Source organism: Triturus cristatus, chromosome 5_1, assembly GCF_964204655.1.
Source record: "Triturus cristatus chromosome 5_1, aTriCri1.1, whole genome shotgun sequence".
NCBI classification, from domain to species: domain Eukaryota; kingdom Metazoa; phylum Chordata; class Amphibia; order Caudata; family Salamandridae; genus Triturus; species Triturus cristatus.
Window position 1 is genome coordinate 813580684 of NC_140587.1, and position 19579 is coordinate 813600262.

The 19579-nt window shown below is 46.1% G+C and overlaps 1 protein-coding gene across 2 annotated transcripts in view; it reads right to left on the reverse strand.

The window, feature by feature from the left end:
* PTPN2 (protein tyrosine phosphatase non-receptor type 2) overlaps nt 1-19579 on the reverse strand; it is a 520264-nt gene that overhangs the window by 45765 nt on the left and 454920 nt on the right. For both annotated transcript variants that reach the window (XM_085605857.1, XM_085605856.1), the window contains exon 9: nt 18521-18622. In XM_085605857.1, coding sequence (XP_085461983.1) covers nt 18558-18622 — 65 coding nt within the window. In that variant the 3' untranslated portion in view covers nt 18521-18557. The remainder of the gene's footprint in view (nt 1-18520; nt 18623-19579) is intronic.

Sequence of the window (19579 nt, forward strand, 5' to 3'; positions counted from 1 at the left end):
AAGCTGGAAGTAGCCCTGGCCAACACACAAAGCGTGTTGAGCGCTCGCAAGGCAGCACTAGAGGAAGCAAAGATGTTACGCCCCCATGAATCCAACCACCGGGCGTCCCGCGATGGAGGAAACAACCCCAAAGGCAAGGAAGGAAAAGCAGTCTACAGAAGAGGGCCCGGGGTAGAAGGGTGTAAAGAAAGGCAGAATGGATTGTGTGGAGCAGGACGCCGCAGATCAGCGCAGACACCTTCTTGAGAGGCACAAGACAGAAGGGACTCCACGGAATCCCACAAGCTGGAAGTAGCCCTGGCCAACACACAAAGCGTGTTGAGCGCTCGCAAGGCAGCACTAGAGGAAGCAAAGATGTTACGCCCCCATGAATCCAACCACCGGGCCTCCCGCGATGGAGGAAACAACCCCAAAGGCAAGGAAGGAAAAGCAGTCTACAGAAGAGGGCCCGGGGTAGAAGGGTGTAAAGAAAGGCAGAATGGATTGTGTGGAGCAGGACGGTGGTGGTGTAGGAGCGACTGGGGCACCGGATCCCCCGTGGCAGGACGCCCCCAGGCCCCCAGGAGAGAATTATGGAGCGAAGCTTCGAACAGAAGAAGCAGCTCCCGTTCACCAGAGCCCTGATGGAGAACCTCAAGCAAATGGTCCGTAGGGAATGGGGAGGTGGGTTCGCCCATGTGCAAAATGCCAGCAGCCGTGGAAATGGCCCGGGCAAAGGCTGCACTCGCCTCTGTAGGGCGTCATGGGGGGAGAGCAATTCCTTCGTGGGTGACGGCTGTAAACTAAGCCCGCCATCCCAGAGTCCAGCTGGAGGAAGAAATGGCCAGCCCCGGAATGGTGGAAGATTCACGGACGAGTGGGGGACCTGAGGTGCCTCTGGGGAAGGCTGTGGCCGCGGGGACGGCGAAGAGCCCTCCCTGGAAGACACCGGAAAAAGGCCATGATGCGGCGTCCCGTCTCCGGGGAAGAGGAGACAAAAAGTTGACGAACCTCCAGAGAAGAGGGGGCCTCTGGAGACGAGTCGACGACCCGTTGCCGGCACGGCGTCGTGGAGTCCGCCACAGGTGCCTGCGTGACGTCGACCGGCGCCGGAGGGGATGCCCAGACGACCTCCACCACCACTTGCGCCCTAGGAGAATGGGGCGGGCCGGCACCGGCTCGTCGAAAGAACGGTGCCAAAAAGGCGCAGACTCGATCTCCGATGAGGCAGCCGCCTGCATAGACAGGCGAGAGGGACCCGGGGACGCGCCCCGGCTGCTTGCCAGCACCCGCGGCGTCGCCAGGGCCGACAACCGCCGGCGCCTGAGCGCCGTCAGCTCAGCCTCTGAAAAGGCCGCCGCCTGCCCGAGACCGAGGCGGACTCGGGGACGAGCTGCGTGTCCCGGCGACCTCCAGCAACACCACTGGGACCCCCTTGGGGGTTTGCGGCAAGGCAGAGATGCCGTGGGCCGAAGAGGGGAACCCCGTAGGGCCGCACCCCGACGACACCACACCTCCAAAACCTGAAGCCGAACCAGTCGGCACCGGAGCCGCCGGCGACTCCGCAGAAGGCCCGCACGTGGCAAGGGATCCGCGGATGTCTCAGGAAGAGGAGGAGGAGGAGGAGGAGGGGCCAAGAAAGCCTGCAGAGCCGCTGCATAGGCCTCCATTTGGACCCTGGTCACCCCGACGCCGGGAAACAGCGGGTAGGGTGGCGACGAATGAGGTTGCATGTCCCGCGGAGAACCCGCGCCCTCCGCAGAGCGGGGACCAGGCCTTGGGGATAAGCTATAAGACTTACCGATGGGCGAGCCACGCCCTAGGGGCCTCGGTGATGAGCGATGTCGGAATCGGAGATTCTTGGACCCTTCCACTGGGGACGGACGCAGAGACGACACCGATCTGGACAAGCGGGCCAAAAGGAGTTTCATCCAGCAATCCCGCCGGGACTTAGGCTTCAGATGCTGGCAAGCGTCGCAGTCCGTGGAATCATGGTGCTCGCCCAAACACCACATGCAAGTAGGATGAGGGTCCGTCGCCGACATCTGATGCGCGTAAGACAAGCACGTCTTGAAGCTCGAAGGCATTTGCACACTGTCCCACAATGCAAAGCGTGAAAAGAAGGCTTAAAAACAGGTCAGGGACACGATCCGGATCCGCGGAAAAGAAGGAAACTGATGTCAGCGCGCCGGGGTGGGGCTTATGTGACCTCGCTGATGTCACGCCCGCGGATGACGTCAGGGCGGAGTCGCGTGGTACCGCCCCCCCGGTATGCAAAGAAGCTGGGGCAAAGAAGGTTTTCCGGGTCCAGTCTCACACCTGGGGATAATTCTACGTTAAGGAATCTGCGGCTAGTAGTCTCTATCAGATGAATGTTGCAAGGGGCAAGGTCCGGGGGGAGCTCTATGGTGAGCACTCCCTGTGCGAGGTGCGAGCAATCTGCTCTTGCACCGATAGGGCCACAGCCTATCTCCTGGATTGTTTCAGCAACCTCCGTGTGTCAGAGGAGTAAGGGGGGAGGGTACAGGGCACCAGTTCTGCACGACCTCGTGGTCGGTGGCCCAGTGTGCCAGAGAGGCGGCTACTATGAACCTCAACACCAGGTCAGCGTGACCGGACTTGTGAGTGCCGTTGAGGTGACCCCATAAGCCAGGAAGGGCTGCCGGAGAAGCTGAGGCCAAGGGCTTGGGCCATCACCCGGGACTGAGAATCCTCTGTTGTGACCAAGGTGGGTCTGTCCTGCATACTGAGAACTGCACCGAAGGAAGCCAGAGAATCAAAGGACATCGCTGGAGCCCCGTCAGAGCAAGGAGATCAACCGGAGCGGGAACAACCAGCTGGTAAAGTGGCTCTAAGGAGAGAGCCTAAGCCAGCTTGTGAGTGCGTGCAGCCCAACTTTCTCAATTTGGAGCACAAGCCATGAAATGGTCCTTTAGGGTCCCCGAGAGACATACAGCCATCGTTACTACAACCCCGTAGACTCTAATGACTAAATGTCTGAAAGGTGTCAGACGGGAGAACTCGAGTAACCTTCTAATAGTCTATGCTCCCCGGATGTGGCCATCAGTGAATGGGGTATAACATGGAACCCGTTGTACTAAAGTAAGTAGGACAGGGAGTTGCCCGACAACTACTAGAGCCCCAATCTCAAGCGGGGTGCTCTTGCTTTTGAATGTTGTTTACCTGCGCAAGAGCAGAATTAGAATTCAATTACTTCTTTTTATATAAGTATTTGGATGGACATTGATTTATTGGACGCGCTGTGTTCACTGACCTCTTTCTCCATATCGTCCGACGCTACCAAACAGAGTCAGGTGCAGAAGGGGTGCTTGGCCCAGTTGAGAAGGATCCATAGTAGGTAGGGCCCCAAGACATCGGGAGTAAAATTCTCAGTCACCATGAGTGTGCTCAGTAGCTTCTGCTTGCCCCATTGCCCACTGAAAGGGGTTCTGCCGTAAGGTAAGTGTTGAATAAATATTCATCGAAAAGGTTCAGAAGACTTAAGCAGGAGAGGGGCAAAAGCCCAAAGTCTCAGGCTAAAGGATTCAATCTAGCAAATTTGGGGGCTGCGTGTCAACATAATCGCGTTTTTAGTTGGATTCAATGTAATTTATGTTCACTCACCATATAACAGTAAGCAGTGCCAGAGGTCAATCAACAGTTCCTTGTTCACTAACTGCATGAACATTTAGCAAAATCTATGTGCTGTTGGCTTACATATGTTGAGACAAGTTGATCCCATGTAATATCTGTGCCAACAGCACAATGTTTAGATTTATAAGCCATAGGAAGGGTGCAGATTCCTGCAGTACACCCAAGACACTTGTTTGCAGCTAGAGGTGATGGAGCAAGGATGAATCTGAAGAAATCTCAGAGAGAAAATAATTTACCTGCCGCAAAATAGAGCACAAAAGGAAAGTTAAGAACACAGAGAAAGTAGGATCCTGTGCTGGTCAACAGTGTTGAAGACTGCTGACATTTAATTTTTGCTCATATCTCCAGATGGCAAAATTTGTAAAAACAGACCCTTATAAAGCTCCTTGTTTCATAGATTCTAAGCCCTGCAATCATCAAAGCCCGTAACCACGCGCTCTCAGTGTTTAGTAATTAAGAAACACATAACACAAAACTTGTATCCATTCTACCACCGAGTTAAAGTATACAGCTTGCGCCCTGGCTAGATGTGGGGGGCGTCACCTTCATTGTCACACATTTGTCAGATGGATGATGCTCTATTTGTGCCCCCTCCACTGCTGTATAGTGGGACCAATAGAATGGTAGAACGGATAAAAGGGACTGGTAGGATGTTAATTATTTCCCTCCCTATTATCTTTTTTCCCTTGGTGTGTTAATAGACCACATTTGAGTTTTTCTTTACCCTGAAGAAGACCTAAGACCAGCTTTAGGCTATTTGAAATGGTCAAAACATGTTGGTAATTATGTTCCCTAAGGTCAAGTGTTTCACTGATTACACATAGTGACCAATATTTGAATATTTTAACCATACCAGTGGTCCTCTATAATAAACTAATGGTTGAATATACCCCTAGGTATTTTTAACTATGATTTCCCTTCTGGTCTAAATAACAGGACACAAGACATTGTCCTGACAGCAGGTTTCTAAGAACTCCCGGGGTTCAGACTAGCTGCCCTTGGTTGAGTCTGCTGGAGTTGCATTGTTCCTACCACAGTGTGAGAGGTCGTCAAATAATGAAGCATGCCTTGATAAGTTATGGGTGAGACGACCTCTCAAAGATCTTTTGATGCTCCTGTCATTTAGAAAGTTAGGACTGTGAGATACCAGTACATACTTTTCAACCCTCAAGTAGTTTTGTGTTGTGTAGCTAGTGCTGGCGGATATACTTGAGTGTTTTACCCCCTCTCTTGTGAAACCTAGTACTTTAGAAAACCATCTGCAGCACAAATACTTTTTAACCTGCAATTCTACAAAAAAAGTGTAATTGAGAGAGGCTTCCATAAGCTGATTAAACGGCTCTAGCAGATGGCATGGGGAATCACTCTTGGATAGAACTGATGGGGCAGAGCGTTTGACAAAATGCTAAGGACTAACAAACATTTTCCCTGGGTCTAATATTATCTTTGATAGAAGACTGATTACTGACCGGACGAGAGACATAACTGCAAATGCAAAATGGTGTTGGATAATGACTAGTCCAAGGCAATTTTCAGTTTTCCCTCCACACTATCAATTAGTGGGGCCAGATAGAACTTGAATAAAGGTGAAGGACTACAAGAAATGTAATAACTTTAAATGAGTACTAACAATACGGTCTGCCCAAAAATTAAAGCTTCCCAACACAATCCGCTCATAGGGTGGAGCTGCACGAGTTAGTATGTTGTCAAAATGGTCCAAAAAAGTGGAAGGGGTAATAAGGGACACATTACTGCATATTCTAGTTTTCCGTAAGTCCACAAGAAAGATTTGAAGCTGTTCGATTGAATGAATTAGAAGATACATATTTGATCTCAGGAAGGTGTTTATGTGCACTAAATTGACCACATTGCCATATCAAGCTTTTAATGTGAAATGTACTGTCACTGGACATTACCAGACTGAATTGATAGTGGAGACCACAGAAACCGTTTGTATGAATGATTTGAATGTTTATGAGTGGAGCCTGTTAGTACAAGGCCTACGGAATCGGTTTAGACATATTTATTGACGTTTTTAGACTTAGAGGAATAGGAAATACATTCACAAGCATGATTGTTTCAAATTTCCTTGTAAAAAATATATTTTGTAACTGTGACAAAGTGTGAAATATCTCTGTGTAGAGGTGACTCACTTTGAAAAGGACTTTTTTGTCCCTAAATCTGTATTAGCCAATAAAAGGTTGAACAGGGCTTTCTACATCAAATACAATACGACAGATACCCCTCCCTGACACCAAAAACAGAGATTTCATTTACAACCATGCCTCTGGCTGTGATTCTACTCATGACACACATTTGTGCCAACTTAGATTGTATCAAGGGGACAATCGCATTGCTGCCACATTTTATGAATTAGCACAGACATATCTCCACCAGCAACACTTTAATACACCAGCCTGATTTGCCTTGGAGGAACCGATGAAAATGAGACTCCGATTCCTATCCAGGTTTTCCAGGCTCACAGTTTTCTTTCTGCAATTTATCTGGTGTTTAAATGTTGACAATTAGTTGACACAATTTATTATTTAATGATAGAGGTATAGTCTACAAACGAATCCACTTGGAGATATTTATTGGCTACTTTTTCCCTTTTTGGACGAGGAGGTTTATAGACTTCTCTTCAATAGCATAGGAGTTTCATGAACTTTAAATACAATTATTTCTAGTCGCTTACCATGATGGTTATAAAGTTGAGGTTAATATCTATTGTTGATGCTGGACGGCCTGTTGGAAAGAGCAGCAATGTACCCCAAAATTAGCATATAAATATTAATAAACAGCGTCCAACTACATGCATTTTGGGGCCAGTGGTCAGAAATCTACTAAAATTCATCAGATTTAGCTTGAGGCATCTGGCTGAACCTGGAGAATAATACGGTCTCTCTCCTGGTAGACTAAGTGGATAGTACTGTTCAAAATGGAATTATTGTAAAGAGCAGCTTCCAGTTTAATTATTCCACAAATCTCACACAAACAGAACTCGAATAGCTTCTACCCACCAGACGAGATATACCTCAACACCACACAATGCTGATTGCATCCTAATTTTTGATTGATTTTATCCTCAGTGGATAAAATCTCCCTATTTCACATTAACAGGCTCTGAACAGAAAGTAATTTATAAATATATGAAAAACTAATTCTAAGTGGGCCTCTTAAAAGGAATATGCTACTTACCAGTATGCATCTGTTCTTGGCATGTAGAGCTGCAGAGCCACACACTGAGGATAAGATCGCCATCTGGTGTTGGGCTCGGATGATTGCAGGTTGTTGTTGTCTTCGGAAGAAGCCTTTGGTCACGAGATAGGTGACTCCTCCCCTGGACAACAGTGCGCATGGGCATCCACTCCATCGTCAGATTGTTTTTCGCCATGATGGGAAAAGATGGAGTGTATAGGAATGAAAAGAAAAGATGTCCATGTGTAATGTCTAAGTAAGACAAATGCTGGAACAGGTACAGGTCCCGGGGAGGCGGGTGGGCGTGTGTGGCTCTGCAGCTCTACATGCCAAGAACAGATGCATACTGGTAAGTAGCATATTCCGTTCGTGGCATATGAGCTGCAGATCACACACTGAGGATAGACTATATAGCAGTGTCTCCCCTTAGCGGTGGTCACCTGTATCTGTTGCAGCAGTTTGAAATAAAGTTTTTAGGACAGCCTGGCCTACCGAGGCCTGTTGTTTGGCTTGCACATCAACACAGTAGTGTTTAGTGAAGGTATGGTGGTAGACCACGTGGCTGCTTTGCAAATGTCTTCTAAGGGAATGTTACCTAAGAAGGCCATAGAAGCCCCTATTTTACGCGTGGAGTGCGCCCTAGGGGGAACTGTAAGAGTACGTTTAGCCTTTTGGTAGCATATTTGGATACACTTAACTATCCACCGGGCTATACCGGATTTGGAGATAGGATTGCCTTTATGTGGTGGTGCGAAAGCAACAAAGAGTTGTTTTGTCTTTCGAAAAGATTTTGTCCTGTCGATGTAATAAAGCAAGGCTCTTTTAACATCTAAGGTATGTAGGGCCCTTTCAGCTGCGGAGTCTGGGTTAGGGAAAAAGACTGGTAGCTCTACTTATTGGTTAAGGTGGAAAGGGGAAATCACTTTTGGAAGAAATTTAGGGTTTGTCCTAAGAACTACTTTGTTACGGTGTAGTTGTAAGAAAGGTTCCTCCAGAGTCAGGGCTTGTATTTCACTTACTCTTCGTAGGGAAGTGATTGCGATAAGGAAAGCTACTTTCCATGTCAGGAACTGTAATTCACATTTGTGCATTGGTTCAAATGGGGGACCCATAAGTCTTGTTAGAACAATATTGAGATTCCACACTGGGGAAGGTGGTAATCTTGGAGGAAGAATTCTTTTAAGACCTTCCAAAAACGCTTTGATGGCTGGTACCTTAAAGAGGGACAGGTGTTGCCTATTTTGCAAGTAGGCTGCCAAGGCCGCTAGGTGTAAACGGATAGAGGAATACGCTAGATTGCATCTTTGCAAGTGTAGTAGATAGCAAATGACGTTTTGGATGGAAGCATCCAATGGATGTATGTCATTATTAGCGCAGTAAATGGCAAATCGTTTCCATTTTGCGGCATAACATGCTCTAGTAGTAGATCGTCTGGCTTCCTTTATGATATTCATACAGTCTGGAGGGAGGTTGAGGTACCCGAACTCTAAGACTTCAGGAGCCAGATTGCCAGGTTCAGTGTTTGAGGATCTGGGTGTCTGATTTCTCCATGGTTCTGGGTTAATAGATCCGGGGAGAGGTGTAGTTTTTGATGTGGGACTAGAGATAGTTCCAGAAGTGTGGTGAACCACGGTTGACGTGCCCAAGTGGGAGCTACTAGAATTAGTGTTAGCGACTGTTGTTTCAGTTTGCGTACCACAAATGGAATGAGTGGGAGAGGCGGAAAAGCGTATGCAAATCTGCCTGACCAGTTCATCCATAGGGCATTGCCCTTCGACTGTGGGTGTGGAAACCTGGCGGCGAAGGTTGGGCATTTTGTGTTTTCGGGAGTGGCGAACAGGTCTATGTCTGGCTGTCCCCATTTTTGGAAGAATGGGAGTAGAACCTTGGGGTGTAGTTCCCATTCGTGGATCTGCTGTGTGTGGCGACTTAGGAGGTCAGCCACCTGGTTGTGAATTCCTGGGAGATGTTCTGCTAACAGGTAGATGTTTTGGGGAATTGCCCATCTCCAGATTTGCTGTGCCAGTTGGGACAGTTGGAGAGAATGTGTCCTCCTTGCTTTTGTATATAATACATTGTCGTCATGTTGTCTGTGCGTATGAGGACAGTTTTGTTCTTTAGGTGTACCTGAAAGGATTTTAGTGCCAGGAACACCGCTAAAAGTTCTAGGTGATTGATGTGCAGCAGTTTTTGTTGACTGGTCCATCTGCCCTGAGTGGTATGTTGAAGGAGGTGGGCTCCCCACCCCGTGAGAGATGCGTCGGTAGTCAGCACAACTTGTGGAAGAGGCTCTAAGAACGGCCTCCCTTTGGGCAGGTTGATGGTGTTCCATCATTTCAGTGAGCGAAGTGAGCGACTGTCCACCAACACCAGATCGGTAAGTTGTCCGTGAGCTTGGTTCCACTGTTGTGCTAGACATTCCTGTAAGGGACGCATTTGAAGTCGTGCGTGTGGGACTATGGAGATGCATGACGCCATCATGCCTAATAACTGCATGAACACTCTTGCTGGAAGAGATTGATGAGTTTGAAATTGAGAGATGAGATTTTGTATACTGGTTATCCTGGCAGTGCTGGGATAAGCTATGGCTTTGGATGTATCTATGGTTGCTCCCAGATACTGGTGTACGTGGGAGGGCTGCAGATGGGATTTGGGGTAGTTGATAGGGAATCCCAAGTTGTGGAGGGTTTGAATAGTGTGATGAGTGTGGAGAACGCATTTTCGGTGAGTATTGGCTTTTATGAGCCAATCGTCCAGATAGGGGAAGACATGGATCTGTTGTCTTCTGAGGTGCGCTGCCACGACTGCTAAGCACTTGGTGAACACCCTGGGTGCTGTTGTTACTCCGAATGGAAGAACTGTAAACTGATAGTGTTGCCCGTCTACCACAAATCGTAGATATTTTCTGTGAGCGGGATGCATAGGGATGTGAAAGTATGCGTCCTTGAGGTCCAATGTGGCGAGGAAGTCTCCCTGTTGTAATAGTGGGAGGACTTGGTGGAGGGTGGTCATATGAAAATGATCTGATTGTATATACTGGTTTAGTAGTCTGAGATCCAGTATGGGCCTTAACGTTTTGTCCTTTTTGGGAATGAGGAAGTATAGGGAATATACTCCTGTTCCCTGATGTTGAAGAGGGACTGGTTCTATTGCATGTTTTTGTAACAAGGATTGAATTTCTTGTTTGAGGAGAGAGAGATGATGTGAGGACATTGGACGGTGTTTGGGTGGTATGTTTGGGGGGGGGATTGTATCAGTTCGAGGCAGTAGCCAGACTGGATAATTTGTCTTACCCACCTGTCTGTGGTGATGGAAGTCCAGACAGGTAGGAACTGTTGGAGCCGCCCCCCGACCGGAGTGGAATGGTCTGGGGGGAGTGGTGGCAAGTCACTGTTTAGTGGCTGGGGAGGTGCGGGTAGTGGTGTTGCCCCGCCCTCAACCTTTGGTGTTGTTTCCCCTATAACCCCCTCGAAAATATCCTCTGTTAGGGGATGTTTGTCCAGAATTTTTAAAGGTGGACGTGGTCTCAGTTCCCAGATTTTTGGAGGCTCCTCTATAAAAGGAGCGACGAAAGGAACCCCGGGTTTGAGGAGACTGCAGTGCTCTTATAGATTTGGCAGTCTCATTATCTTTCTTCATTTTTTCTAATGCAGTGTCCACTGCAGGGCCAAATAGCTGCTCTTGGTTAAAAGGTTGAGCTAGAATTGTGGTTTGTACCTCCGGTTTAAAACCGGAAATACGGAGCCAGGCATGTCGTCTGAGTAAGACGCTGGTATTGACCGCCCTGGAAGCAGTGTCTGCTGCATCCAAGGCACACTTAATGGAGGCATTAGATATTAATTTGCCTTCTTGAATGAGGTCATTAGCCTGGGATTTAAAGGGCTCAGGCAGATGTTGCATAAGGTCCTCAAGTTGGTCATAATGCGCTCTATCATACCGGGCTAATAGGGCTTGGGTATTGGCAATACGCCAGTGGTTTGCCGCCTGTGCGGCGACTCGTTTGCCTGAGGCCTCTAAAAGCTTAGACTCCTTGTCCGGAGGAGGCGTTTCTCCAGTTGTCTGTGAGTTAACACGCTTCCTGGCATTTGACACGACCAAGGAGTCTAAAGGGAGCTGAGCTTTAATGTATGCGGGGTCCTGCGGGGCTGGTCTGTATTTTTTTTCAATGCGGGGGTTGAGAACCCTAGCTCTAACAGGGTCCTTAAAGACTTCAGTGGCATGCTTTATAACCCCTTTAATCATGGGTAGTATGTGAACAGTTTTTTGTGACTGCTCAAAAGTATCGAGGAGAAAGTCCTCTTCAAGGGCGTCTGTGTGCATTGTGACGCCATGGAATGTTGCTGCCCTATTTATAAGTTGGCCAAACCCCAAATGGTCATCAGGAGGGGATGGCTTGGAAGGGTAGGTAGTGGGGTCAGGCATGTCAGGTACTGGATAAGACCAGTCATCTACTGGTGCTGTGTCTGGGAATGTAAAAGGGTCGTTTGGATCAAGAGGACCATTAAGGAAATCAGGGTCCGCCCCTCCCCCTAAATCATCATCATCGTCCTGTGGAAGTGGTGTATGAGAAGGAGATGGTAAAGGCAAAGGAGAAGGAGGAGGGGGAGGGGGGGATGGGTCAGGAGGTAACACAGGAGAGGAAGGACGAAGCGGTGAAGTAGCACAGTCCTTCTTCCGTATGGGAGCTGGAGGTGGTGTGATGTCCAGCTTCCGTTTTTTGTATGGGACTGCAGTCACATGTCCGGTTTTGGGATTAATGTAGATCCGCTTTTGAGTAGGATCTGGGCGAAAAAGTTCATCCGGCTCCGAAATTGGTTGTGGCGATGGCCGTTTCGGGTCTTTATGAACTTTTTTCGGTGCCGACGGAGTTTTCGGTGCCGACGGAGTTTTCGGTGCCGATGAATCTTTTGGCATCGGTGTCGAAGAACGTTTCGGTGCCGGTGGAGACTTCGGTGCCGAGGAACGTTTTGGTGCCGAAGGAGATTTCGGTCTTGATGCCTGTTTGGGTGCCGACAATGGAGTTTTCGGTGCCGAAGGTATTATAGGTACAATAACATGAGGTTTGCTCGAGCCCGAGCCACCTACAGGCTTAGATGTCTTCGGAGCCGGGCCCTAGGGCGGGGCTTCTGAAGAGGATTTTCGGTCGCGACTGGGCCCAGCTGGCGGAGTCTTGACCAATGTCTTTTTGGATGGGGTAGGGGCAGGGGGGGTGGTACTCACACGCTGCCCTGGAGTGATGAGGTAATCGGAATCGTCGGCCTCGGACACGATCTTGAGATCTTCGGTGTCATCTTCAGGAACATCCTGAGCAAAGATGTCCTCCGGTTCTGGAGCTGGTTTGGCCATAATATGGCGTCGAGCTCTTCGGTCCCGGATGGTCTTCTTGGAACGGAAAGCGGCACAAGCTGGACAGTTCGATTCGTTGTGTTCCGGCGACAGGCAGAGGTTGCAAACCTCGTGGTGATCACTGTGGGAGAACTTCGCTCCACACTGGGGGCATTTTTTTAAAAGGTGTCCTGTCCATCAGCCGCTTCCGGAACCGGTCCGAGTTGATTTCGATGTCGATGGAATGAAAATTGAAGAGTTATTTCGATTGCTGGAAGTTTTCTGCTGGAGCGGAAAAAAGTTAATCCGAACCCAATGGCGGAAAAAAACAATCTGACGATGGAGTGGATGCCCATGCGCACTGTTGTCCAGGGGAGGAGTCACCTATCTCGTGACCAAAGGCTTCTTCCGAAGACAACAACAACCTGCAATCATCCGAGCCCAACACCAGATGGCGATCTTATCCTCAGTGTGTGATCTGCAGCTCATATGCCTCGAACATGGCATTTTGTTTCTTGTTCTTTTCTTGTACAAAACGAATAAGTTACTTACCTTTGGTAGCACTTTCTATTGGATAAGCTACCTAATCGAAGATTCTTCAACTTTCGCAAATCCCCCAGGCTAGATCTGCAAGTTTTCATAGCAGTTGCTCCCGCAAACTGATAGGTGGTGCCATCTGGCATCCACAGCTACCTCATACCACCATCATAAGTTATGACAGAGAGATGTGTATAGATGCCACCTGCCTGCTGACACAGAGTGGAAGAAATGGCCCTCACTGCAGACCTGACTGTTGAGACTGGAATGCCAGAAGGGGTGTAATGACGTCCATGTATTAGCCTGACAGATGTCCATCAGCGAACACCTCTCATTGCCTCTATAGTATCAGCCTTGGATTTGGTGGAATGAGCCCATAGGCTCTCAGGAGGCTCCTTTTGGCCAGAGCCTACAAAGTTTTTATAAAGAACATGCTTCCCTTCTGAATATATTCATTCAAAAGCTAATCATCCATCTTGTGCTGATACTTGTGCTCAATAAAAAAGCAAAGAGATCTCTTTTGGCTTAAACCGGTGTAGCTTCTCCTACTTACAGGGGTGAGGCAGAATGAAAAAGGCACAGAAATTGATGAACTGTTCCAGACGGAAAGATGACAACACCTTCAGAATAAATGAGCTCCTTTAAGATATGGGTAGCGAGGGCCATTAGAGGAGAGGAGGAGCCCAGAGAGGTTTTGGGGCCTCTGATGGTGCTGTTCCGCATAGTACTGCGACTCTCAATCGGTACTACATCCCTCACCCTAGAATTTCCCACAGCGCGGAAATGCTGGAACAGGTATCTGCGGAGGGCTTCTATTAAGTGCCCCTATGCACCGGAAATACCTTTAAAGATGTGCAGGGCCCTGCCACATGGGGGCAATTGGCAGAGATTGGAGACTTCGGTACAGCGGGGGCTGACCACCATGGGAGACCTTTATGAGGAGGGAGCCACGATCCTGTTTGATGATCTTCGGCCGGCTATGACTTGCCCGGGGGTTATTTCTTACAATACACGGCCCTCACGGCGGCCATCAGGAAACATTGGGGTGGAGGACTAATAGACCCACCCACTTCTATGGGGTGTCAGTATGTGGTGATGGCAGCGGGCACTTTTAAAGCGGTGACGTGTCTCTATAGACGCAGGACACTAGAATCCCTATCCCCCCTGTCTGCCCTAAAGCTCAAGTGGGAAACGGATTTAGGGGAGGTCATCCCGGACAAGATGTGGGGCGAACTTGTGGAGAGCGCCTGGAAGAGCACGAGGAATGCGAGGTTTGTTAGTGCACTTTCATATTCTACACAGAGCATACCTTACCCCAGCAAAATTGCACGCATATTTCCCGGCCCAGCCAGTGTCCTGCCCGAGATGTAATGCAGACAGCACAGATTTTAAACATATGCTATGGGACTGCTCGTTCCTTGACAGCTATTGGGAGGAGACAACAGCTTTACTGACAGACCTCACTGATAGGGACCTAGACCCATCCATGGCTCACTGTATCCTACATTGGTTTCCCCATACCTCAAAGAACAAAATCACTAGTAAATGTATAGATTTGGGCTTTCTACTAGCCAAGAGAACCATCATCACACATTGGAAAGCGAAACAGGGCCCTAGCATCGATAAGTGGAAAGCAGACTTCCTGAAATGGGCTGAGGGTGAGGGTGTGATTAGGTTACAAATTTCACATCGCACCGGGAATGAAAAGGCAATGGAGAGGGCGAGAGCCTGGGAAATGCTTGTTGTAGCTCTCAAATCCCGTGAAGATAATGCGGGGGATGCTTCTGTGGATGACCATGTTGCAGCCATATTCTAACGCATAGCCAGCTTTGAACCCACCTTGCTCTGTCTTCTCATGATTAGTAGTGGCGCTTGGCATGCTCGCCTGATTTCACTCAGCTTTCTCTCATTCCAATAAGTCGCCCCATTGCGACATTAGCACTCCTGATCTTTCGCAGCCAGCACTTAAGTGACACGCCTGGGAGGGTGGTGAGGGAGGAGGGGTGGGGCGTAGTTGGGGATGGGAATTTTCAATGGTTGGACAATGACTTTTGCAAATAACTCACTCATGAGTTATGCCTGGGCAGTAGACCTGGACAGCTAAGGGAGCCATAGATGTGTCTTATATAACCTGTTTTACCATGTGTTTCTGATAAACAACTGGGATATGTAACCGAACCCCCTTTTTGTCTTTTGCTCTTCTTTCTGTCTTCCGTCCTGGATCTATGGAAAATTAATAAATATTGTTTAGAAAAAAACAAAAATGAGCTCCTTTAAGATACGCTTCACAGTTGGCGACTACAATGAAGAGGGATTGTAAGGCAAACTGAGAAAAAATGCCCACAGCCAGGCATTGCTGAGCCAGAGATGAAACAAACACCAAAACATTAGACAATCTGACCTGAAGGTTAACTTGATAGTCCACACAGCAGGCCACAAATTTCTCTCTATGACAAGAACAAACCGTTTTGATAGACCAGCGAAGTGCAAGAATAAGATCCACTACTTATGCAGGCAGATCAAGCCAGCTCTGTTGGTGCTGCTCAATCTCTACACATGGAAGTGTAGATTTTGGAGGTTTGGGTGCAGGAACCTGCCCTGCTGGTGAGACAGGAGGTCCTCCCAAAGAAGTAGACGGATTGGAGGTCAAATGCTCAGGGTCAAAGATAGGAATACAACACTGTCCTGGCCCATTCTGGGTTTTTGAGGATAATTTGAACTCGGTCTATCCTGATCCTTTTCAGTAATCGGAGAAGGTGTGGCAGAGGTGGGAAGGGTTACAGTAGACAAGAGTCTCACTGCAGGTGAAATGCATCTCCCCAGGAGCGTCATTTTGGAAAACGCCAGCATGCCGGAGCACACACATTCTTGGCATCGGAGTAAAGATCTAGCAAAGTCCCTCACCCCCACCCTCCAAGACGCATTGCAACAACCTCCAGATGAAGAAGCCATTCATGTTCTACCAAATGTCTGTTGAATTTTTTCCACCCCTGCCTTCAGTGAGCCTGCAAAAGGTTGGCCTTTAGAGAAATTCCTTGAAGGTCCATCCATTTCGACAATCTCACTGGCTCCTGGCAGAGGACTTGCGGTCCACAAAGCCCTGCATGAAGTAATCTGTTAAGGCAGAGTTTCTTACTCAAGGATTTCAATGCTATAGTAAAAATCTATTTGTGAAGAACTGATAGTTTTCTATAGACAAACCTTTGTATAAAGAACATCTTGGTATAAAATGTAATTGCATTTTCTGTACAAACTTTCAAAGTCGATAACTAACCAGCAATCCAGCACAAGCCCTATTTTAAGACGCCTTGATTAATAAAAATGTTTTAAAAACAGGTTTACTGTTGTGCTATCGTAAAGATCAAAGATATTATTCTTGGTAACATTTTCAACAGAAAATTCGGTCAATATGGAAAATCATCAAGTATACAGGTGGAATGAAGATAGTACTGGAACGAGGACAAATAAAGTCTTAGGGTGTGTAGACCACAGTCATATTGTTGGTCCAGCAGCTCTACACAAAAATACACACTGTGCTGCAGAGATCCTACAGTCCTCATTGTGTTGGACGGTTCTCATTATTGTCAAGAATATTGATGCAATGCGGAGGCCAAGCTTAGGAAATCATGCAAGCCTCATAGCACCAGATGGATATTACAAAGTTTCCACAGATTTCAAACTCATCCTGAAATTAGATTTCTCTGAATATAACTCTATTGACCCTGACAGTCCTGAGACCATGTTTCACTTACACACGGTCAAAGTCACAGGAGAAGAAACCATGAGACACGCTAGAGCAGGGAAGCAATATACAAAAGGGAATGGTCATGAATGGCCACAGTGTTCAGTTTAAGTAGAAAAACCGTGGCCTGCCAGTCATGAGCCACCTAATGAGGAACGCGATAACGCATATTGAACAGGTTTCCCAGCATATCAAGAATAGAAGGATGGGAAGAAGGGAGATTAGAATGATTGGGTTTAACAGAGCAACCACTGCAATCCGGGGTTGCTAATCGAGGAGGTGGACCTGTCTTGACAACCTTCTTTTCTTTTTCATAGGCAAGATTGATAGATGCTTAGAAGGGGGTGAAGCAGGAGATGCTAAATTGGGTTTATCATAGAGAAAGGCAGTCCACTACTCAACGTCAAATATTAAGAAGTGTTGCATTCCGAAGGACTGAGTTTTGGGGTGCTGCCAACTTCAAATCAGAGTTAGCAAAGTGGATGAGCAGAACGTAAGCACTACAGACTTTCTTACATGTGAATGGCAACAATATGGTACTGACGTTATACCCGTGATAAGGATAAATAGAACAAAGAAGCTGATAAAGAATACCTACAGCATGTTAAATGAAATAATTTGCTTTTGAAAACTGAATACTAATTTAAAATATATATACTTTTTTAATTGATTCGAAGTGATTTTTATCATTTGATTTGTATTATTATAATAATTGCATTTGCTGAAGATGCCTGTAAGCAAGTTGATTTAAAGTGTGCACCTAAGAACCAATATACAAAATGTCAAATATTAATTAAATATCTAAACAAAACTACGCATATTTTTTTGTGTTCAGCAACAACAGACAACGCATCATCAATATTAATTGTTCTAAAACTGAAAAAAAAAGTTTCGACACCAAGTATCATGCTTCACATTTAATGGAATGTTGGAACTTTTACAAAACAATTGTTTGAAATAGAACAATAACCTACTTGTTAAACATAACATTTATTAAAACAATTTACATGGTATTCTTTGATAAGGTCAGCACCAAAAACCCTACCCAAGCTTTTCTCCCATTCTACCAATATGGAAAAAATGCTTTATTGTGTGGAATCCAAAATCTGCAGTGGTCCTATACTACAAGTACAAGATGGTATGCAGGCTAGAAGCATTTTTATAAAAACAGGCACATGACGTGTAGGAAATCTAGGAAAATGCAACACTAAAAATCTTACACCTGACTAACTGATGCTTTTAAGAATCAAGAGTGCAAAAAAGTGTCAAGAGGGGACAATGAAATTAGACTATGAGATCATTTTCACTGCTTACATAGAGCACGGCAAAATATTGAAAACTGTGGTATGGTACCAAAATCCAATGCTACACAATGGATTAAAAAACAAAAAACAAAAAAAAAAACAAAAAAAAAAAAAGAAGAGGGGAGAAGGAGTGCTTCATATTGTACTTAAAGAAAAAAAAGCACTTACCAACGTATATATGATGTACATATAAAATATTATACAACCTTTTGAGAATTGCAAAAATATAAAACAATTTACAGTAAGTCTGTAAGAATATCAGGTTGAAAGTTAATATGCAGGTTTGAGTTTTAAATTTTAATTCTAGCAGTGAATTTATTGCTCACATTTAAACATGGAAGTGGAACCCAAGATCCTTTTTAGGGATTAACCCAGATAACGCCACAAAAACCTGGAATAGCATGAAATCAAACATGTCGGAATAAGTTTGCTAAAAACACGTACCATTATATTTAACAGTTTGAAATAGAAATATATTGTGGAATTGTAAAAGTACCTGCATACAAGAGATATGAGATCTCAACTTTATATCAAGCTAGAAAAAGGTTGGTTATCTTTAACCGAGTGCATCACTACAGGAGCTTCTTTGAGTTGGAAGTTAAAACTCCTGGTGAATATTCTAAAGTAATATCAAATAAATAGTGCATACAATGCCATTCTGCAATAAGCATTTGGTTACAAAAATATTTCGTTAACATACATCTTCCAGCAAGCATATGCACAAACTAAAATGCTTGCAGCACACCCAACTGACATGAGAATAGGTTTCCAATATATCCACCTTTTTCTTTTCCTTTCTTCGTCACTTAGTTTCTGTTTCATCTGCCGCACCTGAAGCGCTGTGTTTGCTTTTCGGTCCTCTCGTAAACGTTTCCGAACAAGTCTGGATTAGTTTGACACAAAACATGTTAAAATGGTGGGTGTTTACTTTGGACAACAGGGAACATATCAACTTAACAATGTGCAGTTTACAAGATAATCCTAACAGCAAACAGGCATTTATTGTAATGGTATACCATATTATATAACAATTTACTTTTGCTAACTTTCTGTCTGCCGCATATTCACTGATTCCTACAGAGACATCATCAACTAAAGGTTCTTTGAAACACAGACTGGTTTCAGCAAACCTGGCAAAACTTACTATGGTGGTGCCGTAAGTGATCTACTTGTACTATTAAGAAAATGTCCACTGCCCAATTTCAGTTCCAACCCAATTTACCAGTCACAGAGTTGGGGCCACAAGCTGAACAATGAACTAAACAAAAAAGCTTTGGAATGTACCGTCTGAATATGCCCAAACACAAGTGGATTAAGTAGGGCAATAAGACCATTACTGAAGGTAGCTATCTTGTTCTTGTAATGGATTCTTTTCTCGCGAATGTTCGATTGATAGACTTCCAAACAGGTGACCATATAAAACAGTGGAACAAGAGAAGCGGCATGCCTAGACCACAAAATCTTTATGTTGTCTTCTGGCCCTCGTATTCCACCTGAAAACGTCAATATGAATGCATGTAGTTGGCTTCCCAGGAAGTGAAGAGTCTTGAATAACTGCCTAGAAGGCACGTTACTGAATAAATGTAAAGATATCTAAGTGCAAACTTAACAGAAGTCAATAAACGGGCTGTCTCTGCTTGACCTATGAAGTACTGGGGACCAACTCTTTGTTGAAGCTCAATGTGTACCGTTTACATAATTTGTAATACTGGCGCTGGTGAAATGGAGCGGGTGGAAGAAGTTAGGGTGTATTGGAAGATCATGTACTACAAGCAGTGATATACGCATCTTGATTTATAAAATCATATGACATTTTTACAATTTAATTACATTTTACTTG